We start from the raw sequence: 12,227 nt of genomic DNA, 5'->3' as shown, positions 1-12,227 counted from the left end.
TGTACAAAACCTTTCTCTCTTTCTCCCTCCCTCCCTCCCTCCCTCCCTCCCTCCCTCCCTCTCCCTATCTACAGGCCATCTAGATTATTCACCCTTTATTTTTTAGCATACAGAGGATAATTCAAACCAACCACCCATTTGATTGCCGTTGCCTAAGGTTATTCTTTGAATTCACTTAACTTTGGCTTTCAGAAGAATCCCAGTTATTGCCCAAACAACAAGGCAGAATTTAGGACCCAGGGGTTTTTTTCCTTTCGTAGGATTCTTGCATGCAGCTTCTGACAGCTGACTGAAAATCAATGAAGTGTACTCTAAAAAGCTTCACAGTGGTGCAAGATAAGGCTTAAATCTCTTCTCCCTGCAACTAGCCTGCCAGCTGTTATGGTTTAGAATTATTTTTGTGTTTTCGATGGAAGTGGGTTATCTATAAACATCCAAAACATCCAGCAGGAGGACCGGCTGTGGTGATGAGGTTCTTAGATGTCATTAAACTGCCCCTCCTTTTTTGTGCTCACGGTTCAGGTAAGTGCAATTTAACAAAGTTCAGCAATTGGTTGCCTCTCGGGCCATTTGCAGCAACACAGAGGTGTATTTTTAAGGGCTAGTATTAATCTGGTCTTCTTCAAGCATGTTGGCATTAACTTTTCTTTGTCTTTAAAAGAAGGGAAGTAGGAAAAAAATAGTAAGCTACAGAAGACAACGGGTATCATATTTCAGTTCATTTTTCTGATGAATAAGCTTGTTCTTTGGAGTTTTAATACTTTAGGGACGTTCTGCTAAAGCATTTGATCAGATCAGACCCCCCTTCCCCGTTCCCCAAAGCTACCCATGTGTATAGCTTTGTCATCATGTATGCAAGAAATGTACAACTATCCTAAATGGGGTATCTTTGTTTTGATAGAACCTATTCTCTGACACTGCAGTTTTGCTCCTCTCTGTTTTGAAGCAAGTCTTTCATTTCGTTGAGTCCCATTGAACTTGGATTGTGAGAGGGCAAATAAGGCTATGGAGGGAAACAAGAAGGCAATAAGAGATACGTGCAGGAAGCTCTTGTGACATTGTCATGTACAACTATTAATTATTGAGAAAGGAAGAAAAATGTGTGGACGATGGGAGGGCAAGAAGATTTACTCAAAGTAGTTCATTTATAGTTGGGATAGCAAAAGAGTGAGTCCCATTTATGGATTTTGCTTAAATGTAGCTTCCTGGAATGTTTATACAACAGAACTTCAGCTCCATAACCTTGTTCCAACCTACCCATTTGCTATTCTTTCTTCTCTTGCTTCCATCACCACAGAGTTTATTAGGTTCTTTACTAAGGCCGTCACGTCCGGCTTTCAGATAACACTAGCTGGTGGCAAAGAGGGAAGAAAATCGATGGTAGTTCTTTACCAAAAGTCTTAAATGAGATGGCAGGGGCTGCTTTTCCCTCCAGGATTCCTCCTCCAGCTTTGTCCTTTACAAGGGATTTGTTTTTAAAAAAATCATTGCTTTGGGCAGATAATTTATTGTTGGAGAGCTTCTTTTGATGATGTTTTTGACCGTTAGCAGCTCAGAGCCTTCAGGATTGATTGATTGGTTGATTATGTGCCATCAAATTGTTTTCAGTTCCCTTGTCTCCATGACAATACATCCATCACCTGGTCTTTTAGGTCTTCCAACAGTGTACTCATCAGGACTACAACTGAGGCCATCTACCTTGCTGCTAGTCTCTGTCCTTCCACTTTTGCCAGCATTAGAGCTTTCTCCAGAGAGTTAAATCATCACATAATGTGTCTGAAATAGGATAACATGAGTCTGGTCATTTGCGCCTCTGGTGAGCTTTTTGGATTGATCTGTAAGATGATCCATCAGTTTGTTTCTTGACCGTCCACCATATTCTCAAGAGTTTTCTCCAGTACCAAAGTTGAAAGGTTTAAAATTTTAAAAGTGAATCTCTTCCTATCCTGCTTCAAGAATGGGTGACCTACTAAAAAAAGAAATAAAGACAAAAGAAAATTAAACAGTAACTCTCCACGACAATTGAGAAATTATCTTTTTTTGTGAGGAGAAAATCCTGAAGTATAGTCCACTGCAACTTTATTTGGAAGTAAGTTTTCCCTCAACTGAGGTTTATTTTTTTCTTCAGTATATACAGAATTTGTTGGCTCAGACTGTTTTCATAAACAATCTCATCTTCCTTATGCATTCTAATTTAACTCATATCATTAATTTTTAACATATGCATCCTTTCAAATAGATCTAAAAGAACTCATTTGCATTATATAAACAATTATTCTTTTTTCTTTTATTTCTTTAAAACAAAGATATAAATTTAGAAGATATCAATAAGTGGACAATGAAAATCACTAAAGTTATACTATTAATTCTCAGTATAACATTAATGAAATATTGATCATAACAGAAAAATTGTATTAAGTTATTTGAAGAAGACTATAAATCTTTTAGCTTAAGATCAAAATCTCCACTTTATTATTATTTATAAATACTTAAAAAGGGGGAAAAAAGAAAGGAAAAAGAAATTCCTAAAAATAGTTTTTGATTTCTGACTTCTGCATTATAACTTGTTTAGGGTAAAAGCCATACTCTAAGTGTATTTGCTTTGCAGTGTGGTAAGTAGACATACAATTTTTAAAATAAAATTGTAGGAATGTGTGTACAGAGGAAGCTGAAAAGCAAGCAAGCTATGTAGAGACAGTGGAATAAAGCCGAGAGTGAGAATCTTCTCTTTTGTGCAACTGTGATGCTAAGGACAAACTAACCTTAGGAAAAGTCCCATTGAGCTTAGTAAGACTTAATTTTGAGTACTTATCTATAGTATTGTGCTCTTGATCTTAACCTAATCTAGCCAATTTATAGTGTTAAAAGTTGGCATATAGCTGTCAAGCCTAAATTCGATTGGGGTGTGGGATTGTTTGTATTCTTGGGTATTCTGACATGAATTCAGTTTGACGCAGTTTGGAGCTGAAGGAGGATGGAGCCTTCAGTCAAAACATCATAGCCAGCTGATGAGTCAGGCACATTCCAACAGCTGGCTGAGCGGAGGAGGAGAGAAGTCACCAAGCAACCAGCTCCCATCTTGGTTGGACAATGTGACAGTTTGTTTTGGAAACTTGAGAAACTGAAACTTATATTTGGGTGAAAAGCCCAGGAACTTCAGTACTGGCTTTTCACCAGTAGCGCCAAGATGATGTATCTAAATAAATTTGTTCTTTGAGGAAAAGCAATGCCTCGGAGTTCGATTTGTAATGGGTGCATTACTTGGAGCCTGACAATAGCCTTTCTTGAGTATTAATATACATTATCTATCTAATCCTGGATAGTGATATCAGAATGATGATAGAGAAATAATAGTTCCTTTAACTATCACTATGGCAGAGTATCACTATCTTAAGATCATGAATATGTGTTAGTCTTCTGTAGCTTGGGCAAGCACTGTAGGTACTAAATGATGATCTAGATAACCCTTTGGCCAGATCCAACAGATCTCTTCTCATGTTCAGTAAAGTGAAAATACAGCCTAATTATTTACAACATATTTGCATTTCCAATATGGAAGCCCACTGTGGTAGAGTTTTGTTAGATAGATGATAGATAGATAGATAGATAGATAGATAGATAGATAGATAGATAATCTTCAACCAAATTATTTCATATTGTAAACTTATAAAATAAGTTATACTCATATATGACTGACTTTCTTTCTTTCTCTCTCTCTCTCTCTCTCTCTCTCTCTCTCTCTCTCTCTTTCTTTCTTTCTTTCTTTCTTTCTTTCTTTCTTTCATTTCTAGACCACCCATCACCCTCAATACTTACCACTCTACTGTTATTTAAACATTTGTTTGCATGATTGAAAGATCAGCACACCCAATCAATTATGGGTCAGCCCTTTGAGGTAGTTCAGTTATAAAACCAATTCCCTGAGTACTAACATTATCTTTATTTGTAAGGTTACAGTAACAGAATCTTGTAAGTCTGAAAGATTTATTTTTAAGACTTATATTTCCCTTATTTTTACTTTCCAGAGAAGTAGAGAGGGTCCTTTCTGAGATGCTTTCTTCACCTCCAGTTCCTTATGTGGGCTGAGTTATCTCTTGTCTGACAGTTGTCCTGGCTTCAGCTCTTTCTCCTGTCACCCATGGTTATTCTTGCAGTTCACTCACGATGCAATCCACTCAACTTTTCAGTCACCAGAGATCATCCCTGAACCCAAACTTAATGACTGGATTTGCACACAACAAAGATCAGTTATTTTGTACTGTAGCCACTTAGCCACTGGGATTTGCAAACCACAGTTTCTGACCTAAGACCTCAACAACTGAGATGGGTTAAAAGACAATGTTTAGGCAAACCATGTAAACCTGCTTAATAAGGGATGCTTAATAAGGGATGCTTAATAAAATCAGAGATGGGTTTCAGCAGGTTCTGACCAGTTCTGGAGAACCGGTAGCGGAAATTTTTAAGTAGTTCGGAAAACCAGTAGTAAAAATTCTGACTGGCCCCGCTCCCATCTATTCTCTGCCTCCCAAGTCCCAGCTGATCAGGAGGAAATGGGGATTTTGCAGTAACCTTCCCCTGGAGTGGGATGGGAATGGAGATTTTACAGAATCCTTCCCCTGCCATGCCCACCAAGCCACATCCACCAAGCCATGCCATGCCCACCAAGCCATGCCCACAGAACTGTAGTAAAAAAAATTGAAACCCACCACTGCTTCAAATGTAGCATAACGATTGGCGTTCTCTTCTATAAATAAGGTACTATAGGTGCTTAGGGAGGAATAATGTTGTTTATGGTTTTTCTCACCTCTGTACAATATGACAGTTTGCTAAAAACTAAAAATAGACTCCTAGGCAACTGTTAAAAGTACAAGAGTTCTGTTATCCTGAACAGTGTTTCAAAACTAGAAGTGGCAGGCACTGATTCTAAGAGTTGTTGTTTTTCCCTCTAAAATTGCTTTCATTTGGAAATAGGTCCAGATTGTTTATATATATATATATATATATATATATATATATATATATATATATATATATATATATATATATATATATATATATATATACATATACATATATACATTTTCTCAGGTTTTCGCGGGTGTTTGTATGTAGGTCTTTGGTTATTCGGGTCTTCTCCCACGTAAAATTGGAAGTGTCTTGGCGACGTTTCGACGAAGTCTCATTCGTCATCTTCAGGCTGGTGTTCTCGGCTTCGTGCTTCCAGGAGCAATGTGAGATCTCAGCTGTCTCTTCCTTTTAACTGCTAGTGGGGGTGTGAGCTCACACCCCCACTAGCAGTTAAAAGGAAGAGACAGCTGAGATCTCACATTGCTCCTGGAAGCACAAAGCCGAGAACACCAGCCTGAAGATGACGAATGAGACTTCGTCAAAACGTCGCCAAGACACTTCCAATTTTACATGGGAGAAGACCCGAATAACCAAAGACCTACATATATATATACATATATATATATATATATATATATATATATATATATATATATATATATATATTGTATGTATGTATGTATGTATGTATGTATGTATGTATGTATGTATGTATATATAGCCCATCTGCTAAAATTTATATACTGTCATAGACTTTTAATTCTGTCCAAGCTGGCATTTTGCATTCTATATTGTCCTGGCTGCCATTCTTACATTAGAAATAATTATATATTATTATATTTAAATTGCCCCTTCCAGAGCTACTTAAATTATTTATGGTTCAAAAGTTCCCGCTGGAGTTAGTCTTGAAAGAAATGTTTATGCCATTGGCATCTAGAACAACATGTATACGATATGTCTATGATTTTAATTTGAATGTATTAGGCTATTGCAATGTTTTATATGGTAGCTCCAGTTAGTTATTTCTGCCACCCCCCTTTTTTTCCCCTGTCTTTTAGCTTTTACTGTGTTCAGTTCATTTGCTGAGAATGAAGATGCTCTTTTGCGACACTTGTTTCGCGGATATCAGAAATGGATAAGGCCAGTAAAACATGCTAATGATACTATAAAGGTATATTTTGGACTGAAGATCTCTCAGCTTGTAGATGTGGTAGGTAATCTCTAAACTATTTTTTTCTGACATTCATTGATAGGAGCAGTCACATTATTTCCCTTGATAAAGGATGTTCCTGTTCCTGTTTGTCTCTATCAATCTTGTTAATGGCTTTTTTAAAACATCTAACACAGAGAAATTGTTTTTCCCCCACCCCCACCCTCCAATATTTAATTAGCAGGATGTGATAGGACTGGCTATTTTTTCAAATAACCATCAGCCATTCTGGTTAGGGATTATGGGAGTTCAAATCCAAGATGAATAAAGCTGCAGAAGGAGAGCAAAATATACCCTTATTGCTTTAGGGTAGGGGTCTCCAAACTGGGCAACTTTAAGACTTGTGGATTTCAACTCCCAGAATTCCCCAACCAGCATGCAGGGAGATGGTCTTAAGAGTGGCAGTTCAGGAATACAGATACAGTATCTGAAAGATATGTGACTCTTAGGAAGCATAGCTGGTCCTTAAGGCGTGCAAAACTTTTCATTCTTTTCTATTTGTTGGTATGTGCTTGCATAAAGTTTTGGGCCAGAATAGGCAATACAGATCTTTTATTATTACACTTACAAATGCATTTTTTTTTTAAAAAAAATGTGTTTATACTTGCAGCCCTATAAAAAAATTACAGAGTTTACTTTTGCAACGATTTTACAGTTCGTCGCACAGTCAGCCAGGTGTTCAGCTTGGATTTGACATTTTTATCCACCTATTGAGTCCTTCCCAAGGTGATGGTGTATTGGCACAGTATACTACATGCGTAAATCCAAGCAGTCTGTCTTATTGTAATTGACAGATTTTCTAAATGCTGTCCAAAATGTTTTCGGTTTGGCACCCATGTGCTGATAACCATTGGGACCATCATGATTGGTTTATATCATAATTTTTCAGTTTCGATTTTCAGATCTTGATACTTTGTCACCTTCTGCAATTCTTTGCCTTCTATTCTATTATCACCTGGTATTGTCACATCAATTACCCCACTTTACAACCACAGTTAAATTTAGCACATTATGAGCCAAGACTATAAGTTTTTATTGAAATTCCCATGTTTTAAGTAGCTCTTTTTCAACTCTATATTCCCACTAATTTTCCCTAACTGACATACAGTATAATCATTTTTATCTGACTTGTGCTGATCATTTTGATGACTGTGTTGTCATTGTTTATAATCAGTTTGTGTGATCTTCTTGCATGAATTGCCCTATTGTGTCTTCCGCCTCTTTCCACAATCTGCAGTTTAATCATTTGACAATTTTTTTCAATTCTGACCTTGATTGCATTAGTTCTAATAGCTTGCTCTTGAGCAGTGAAAATCAAGCCTTCAGTTTCTTTTTTTAATCTTCCAGTTGTCAGGCATTGCCAGGTTTTATCTTTATCCATTTTCCCCGTGATCTTTTATAAAATTGATCATGTAATGCTTTTCCTTTCCAGGATTCTGTCCTTGTTTTTATTGCATAATTTGGATATTCATGTTTCATTTTCTGCACATTCAGTCAGTTTCAATATTTGACTGGCAGCAATGCTTGTTCTTGGTTGTCTTTTACACAATCAATCCATGCATCAGAGGTGGTATTCAGCAGGTTCTGACCAGTTCTGGAGAACCGGTAGCAGAAATTTTGAGTAGTTTGAAGAACCGGTAAATACCACCACTGACTGGCCCCATCCCCATCTATTCTCTGCCTCCCGAGTCCCAGCTGATGGGGAGGAAATGGGGATTTTGCAGTAACCTTCCCCTGTAGTGGGGTGGGAATGGAGATTTTACAGTATCCTTCCCCTGCCACGCCCACCATGCCACACCATGCCATGCCATGCCACACCCACCAAGCCACGCCCATAGAACCAGTAGTAAAAAATTTGAATCTCACCACTGCCATGCATTATTTTCTTCTTCAAAAGTTTGTTAGACTTCAAGTATGCTTCTATTTCTGTGGGGTAGATATAATTTATGAATATAACTTCAGGATGTAATGCATAGTGAATAGTCATTAGTTTTCTTGCTTTTTTTGATCCAAACTGTCCAGGATAACTTGTGCCCAATTAATAATTCCAATAGTGCATTGTATCACAGATAGTGCCCAGGCATTGATGGCTTTGATGGTGCTTTTATATCATTCAATTTTGTTTTAAGCATTTCCATCACTTTTTTTGGTGTATTCTTTACTAAATACATTTTTAACTTGTTCATGCTTGATGTTATTCAACTGGAAAATGCCCAGATACTTGTAGGCTTCAAACTTGATGGGTTGGCCAATTTCAGTTCCATTACTATTTGTGATTTTATTCTGTTTTATTGATACTGTAGCACACTTCTCTAGACCATAGTCCATTGCTATATTTTTGATTAAAATTCCTCCTGTATTTGTCAATGACTTTATTTTGATTTCTGACTTTGCATAAAACTTCAGCCATCCACATGGCAAAATGTCACTTTTTATTAGCAATTTTTTTTGCTGTTTGCAACCAAGATATTTTTTTTCCAAATTAAAAATTTCTTCATTGTTATGATCATAACAATGACAAATAATAAAGGTGATAATGCCTCTCTTAACGTTGACCAGCCCATATTTTTCATTTCCAAACTCCAATTCTGTCTTCCACTGCTTCTATTTTCTATAAACATTCTAATGTTTTTATGGACACAGGTTGTTTCCAAACTTTTCTGGTAATTATTCAAACACCTTTTTACAATGAATCCAGACCATTTGCAAATCGGTTTTTCACCTTGTGAGATTTTTCCATTACCATTTCATCAATCAGAAATTGATCTTTAGTACCTCTGCTTTTCCTTTTATTTTTGTTCAGTTCTGTTGGAAGGATGTTATTTTCTTCTAAACAATTTTGGCTATTGTCCGCTTGTATGTCCATGAGTAATTTAAATAGGCAAACATGTTAGCAGCCTAGAGTTTCCTGGTGTTGTCTCTTTCTCTGGGTCTTTTTGAATCAAATAAGATTTATTTATCTATTTTTGAATTTCCATGCCACCCATCTCAGTAATATAGTGACTCTGGGCAGCTTACAATATAATAAAAGTCAAAAAGTCAAAAAGCAAAATAGAATTAAAAAAAATAAAATTAAAATCAAGATGGAGGTAATGTGGGGAGAGAATCTTCTCTATCTTTTGCCAGTTATTAACCAGTCACTGATATTTATACAATTATTACAATATTTCATTAAACTGTTTAGCAATACTTGGATGTAAGCTAGTTATTTGAACCAATCCATGCAATTTATCATCTCTAGATGTCCAATTGTTCATTCTTTTCACTTCATTTTTAACTATTTCTGCTATTATTAGTTCTCCCATTTGATTTTTATTAAATTCACCTTCAAATTATTTTATCCATCCAACATTTTTTGTAGTCTTTTGAGTTTCCTATAGATCTTTCCAAAAATGGATTGTTTCCTTTTAGTTTGGTTTTCCATTTTCAGAATTTCTATTGCCATTTATACTTGGTAGAATGGTCTCTGGTCTATTTGAAACAGCTGATTTTGCTTAAACTGTATGATTCGTGCCTCATAGAATTCAATTATTCCTTTTACTGGTGGTGTTTGTTACTTTATGAGTTTCAAAGCTTCTTCGATTTTTCTAGTATCTAGTATTAATTTTTTTTTATTAAGCTTGTCTTGCTCCCTACATTCTTCAATTTTCACTCTTTCATGTTCTTTAAATTAATCACATCTAATCTGATCATTCATTCGCTTTGGGATTGAGTATGATTTTGCTTTTGGTTTTCTAATTTCAATACCCAGTTTTTCTGTAATGACCACTGCTGTACCAAGCTGATTGGTCAGTTCAATAGATGTTATTTTAATCCTCACTATTACCTTATTCACATCTTTCAGTATAGATGCCAAATCTTTTGGGGACACTTCTTTCATTGCTGGCAGACTTTGTCTTTAGTAATTCTGCATATGTCATACTTTTCTCTTTAAATTCTTCTTGTTGGTGGAGTTGGGAGATAAGTTCATAGGTCGTTTCTGTGGTGGCTTGTTCTGGTTCCGCTATTAGTCTAATTTATCATTTCCGTAGTTCATATTATCTTTTTTTCCTTATATTTGCAATTGTTATTATCTGAGTTTCTTCTACTATTCTGCTATTGTTTGGTCTTCCATTTTTGCAACTTTTCTGAATCTCTTCCAGTTCTGCATCCCTGAATATTTTATTTCTGGTACTGAATCTCCTTTGGACTGCTAATAGTTGTTCAGTGATATTTGACTGTGAATAAATTCTCTTCCACATTTTAAGTGTTCACTTTAAGTTATTAATCAAGAGAGAGAATGCAGAGGTGAAAAGGGGAAAATAAAGAGAAAGAGAATTCCAAGAGTTTGAGCAGGCTGGTGTCCTTCTGTGTGTGCATGTATGTTTTGTTCATAAATTAGACGTTCAACTTTGCTCACAGTTGCTGTTTACTTAGAATAGTAAAAACAATGTAAGTATTTATAAAAAGATAGAAGCCAGAAATTCCCATTTAATTTTCATATAATGTTCTTATATAGGTTCATAATGTTTAAGTTAAAAAATAGTTGAATTTAAAAAAAATCTTGGGTTGTGTTAGATATTTTGATGGAAACATAGATTCAATGTGCAGTTGTTCTGATAATGCAAATTTCACATTGGGGAACAAATTTAAAATAAAATTGTAATTATAATGTTTTGGGACAAATTCTGTATTTAGGAAAATACTATATATATATATATATATATATATATATATATATATATATATATATATATATATATATATATATATATATATATAATTGCGATTTATATGCCGCCTTTCTCCCTGGGGACTCAAGGCGGCTTACAAAATGACAAATTCCAATACAAATCACAATGAAATAAAATTAAAATCAGCAACCCTATTAAAACAGTTTAAAATTATGACAGTGTATCCCCAAATGGATCAGTTGAGTTGACGGAAGAGCCACGTCTTCAGCTCGCGACGGAAGGAAAGAAGGTTGGGGGCTGTCTTGAGCTCGGTGGGCAATCCATTCCAGAGGGTCGGGGCTCCCACAGAGAACGCTCTCCTCCTGGGGGCCGTCAGCTGACATTGTTTGGCCGATGGCACCCTGAGGAGGCCGACTCTGTGAGAGCACACAGGACAGTGGGAGAGCGGCTGGAGATGGTCCTGCAAGTACCCCGGGCCCAAGCCAATACTATATATTGTCTTAGCCACTGAATCTTCAATGCATTTATGAACTTGGAAAAAATACCAAGTAAGCATCCCATTATAATGATGAAGTAAAACAATTTGTTTATTAGAAAATTTTATAATGTTGAGGACTTTAAGCTTGAAGTAAAAAAAATCCCAAGTGAAACATAAAATTATGCATTTATGCAGAAATTGCTGCCTGAGATGCTATATAGCATGAGAGGATCTATGCTAGCATTATTATCTAATGCTAAATAATACAGAAATTGGTCAGAGAAATTTCCTTTCCATGCCTTATTAGAAGAATTGAAGTATTCTAATTTGCTGACTGGCAAAAAGCGGATGACAGAAAAAAGAAAGCATGTAATTGAACTATGGAATTTGATTATATATCACTTTAGGTAGGTTTAAAAGGAGATTAGACAAACTAATGGAGGCTGTTTATTAATGAGAGCCATTTGGTTCTTTCTTAGCCCTAGGAGGAAGGCAGTAGCAACTCACTTCTGAAAATGTTGCCAAGAAACTTCATGGACTTGTCTGTATATTCAGCAGGAGTAAAGACTGACTTGGAAAGACATCAAGACATTAAGCTAGTCCCTGTAGCTACTGATTATCTTTTGGTATTATTGCTTGGGAAGTGAAAATGTTCTTGAGCTTCTGCTTATGTGATGGTCTGTCATGGGGCAGGTTCTTGCCAGGGTTGTAGCTAATCAGAAGCTATAATTTGCCAGAACTGGAGCCTAAAGGCTGTTGATCAGGTCCAATTTAGATAAATACTCTAGGCCTGCTCAATCCAGAGGGAACTGTTTGCCAAATGCTGTAGCATCCTATGTTTTCTTCTATGATTAAAGACTTGGAATCTGCCTTGGTTACGTCACAGCCTTGGGCGAGATTTTCAGTTACTCGTCTGGAGCTCCTACTTGTCATAGGGAAGGGCAAAGCCAAAACAGCTGCATTTATTCTAGCCGCATGGCTATAAAAGGCTCCAGAGCAATCTTCAAGATCAGGTGTT

The 12,227-nt window shown here is 36.3% G+C and overlaps 1 protein-coding gene across 1 annotated transcript in view; it reads left to right on the top strand.

The window, feature by feature from the left end:
- Positions 1–467: 467 nt before the first annotated feature.
- Positions 468–12,227, top strand: part of CHRNB3 (cholinergic receptor nicotinic beta 3 subunit) — a 30,844-nt gene continuing 19,084 nt past the window's right edge. Inside the window, exons 1-2 of the mRNA XM_070938529.1 lie at positions 468–522; positions 5,907–6,058. Of these exons, the coding sequence (XP_070794630.1) occupies positions 468–522; positions 5,907–6,058 (207 nt within the window). The remainder of the gene's footprint in view (positions 523–5,906; positions 6,059–12,227) is intronic.

This window comes from Pituophis catenifer, unplaced genomic scaffold (assembly GCF_029215685.1).
Source record: "Pituophis catenifer annectens isolate HBS135680 unplaced genomic scaffold, rPitCat1.0.hap2 SCAF_2, whole genome shotgun sequence".
NCBI classification, from domain to species: domain Eukaryota; kingdom Metazoa; phylum Chordata; class Lepidosauria; order Squamata; family Colubridae; genus Pituophis; species Pituophis catenifer.
The sequence above is the reverse complement of the archived record's forward strand: the minus strand, read 5'-3'. Positions and strand labels throughout refer to the sequence as shown.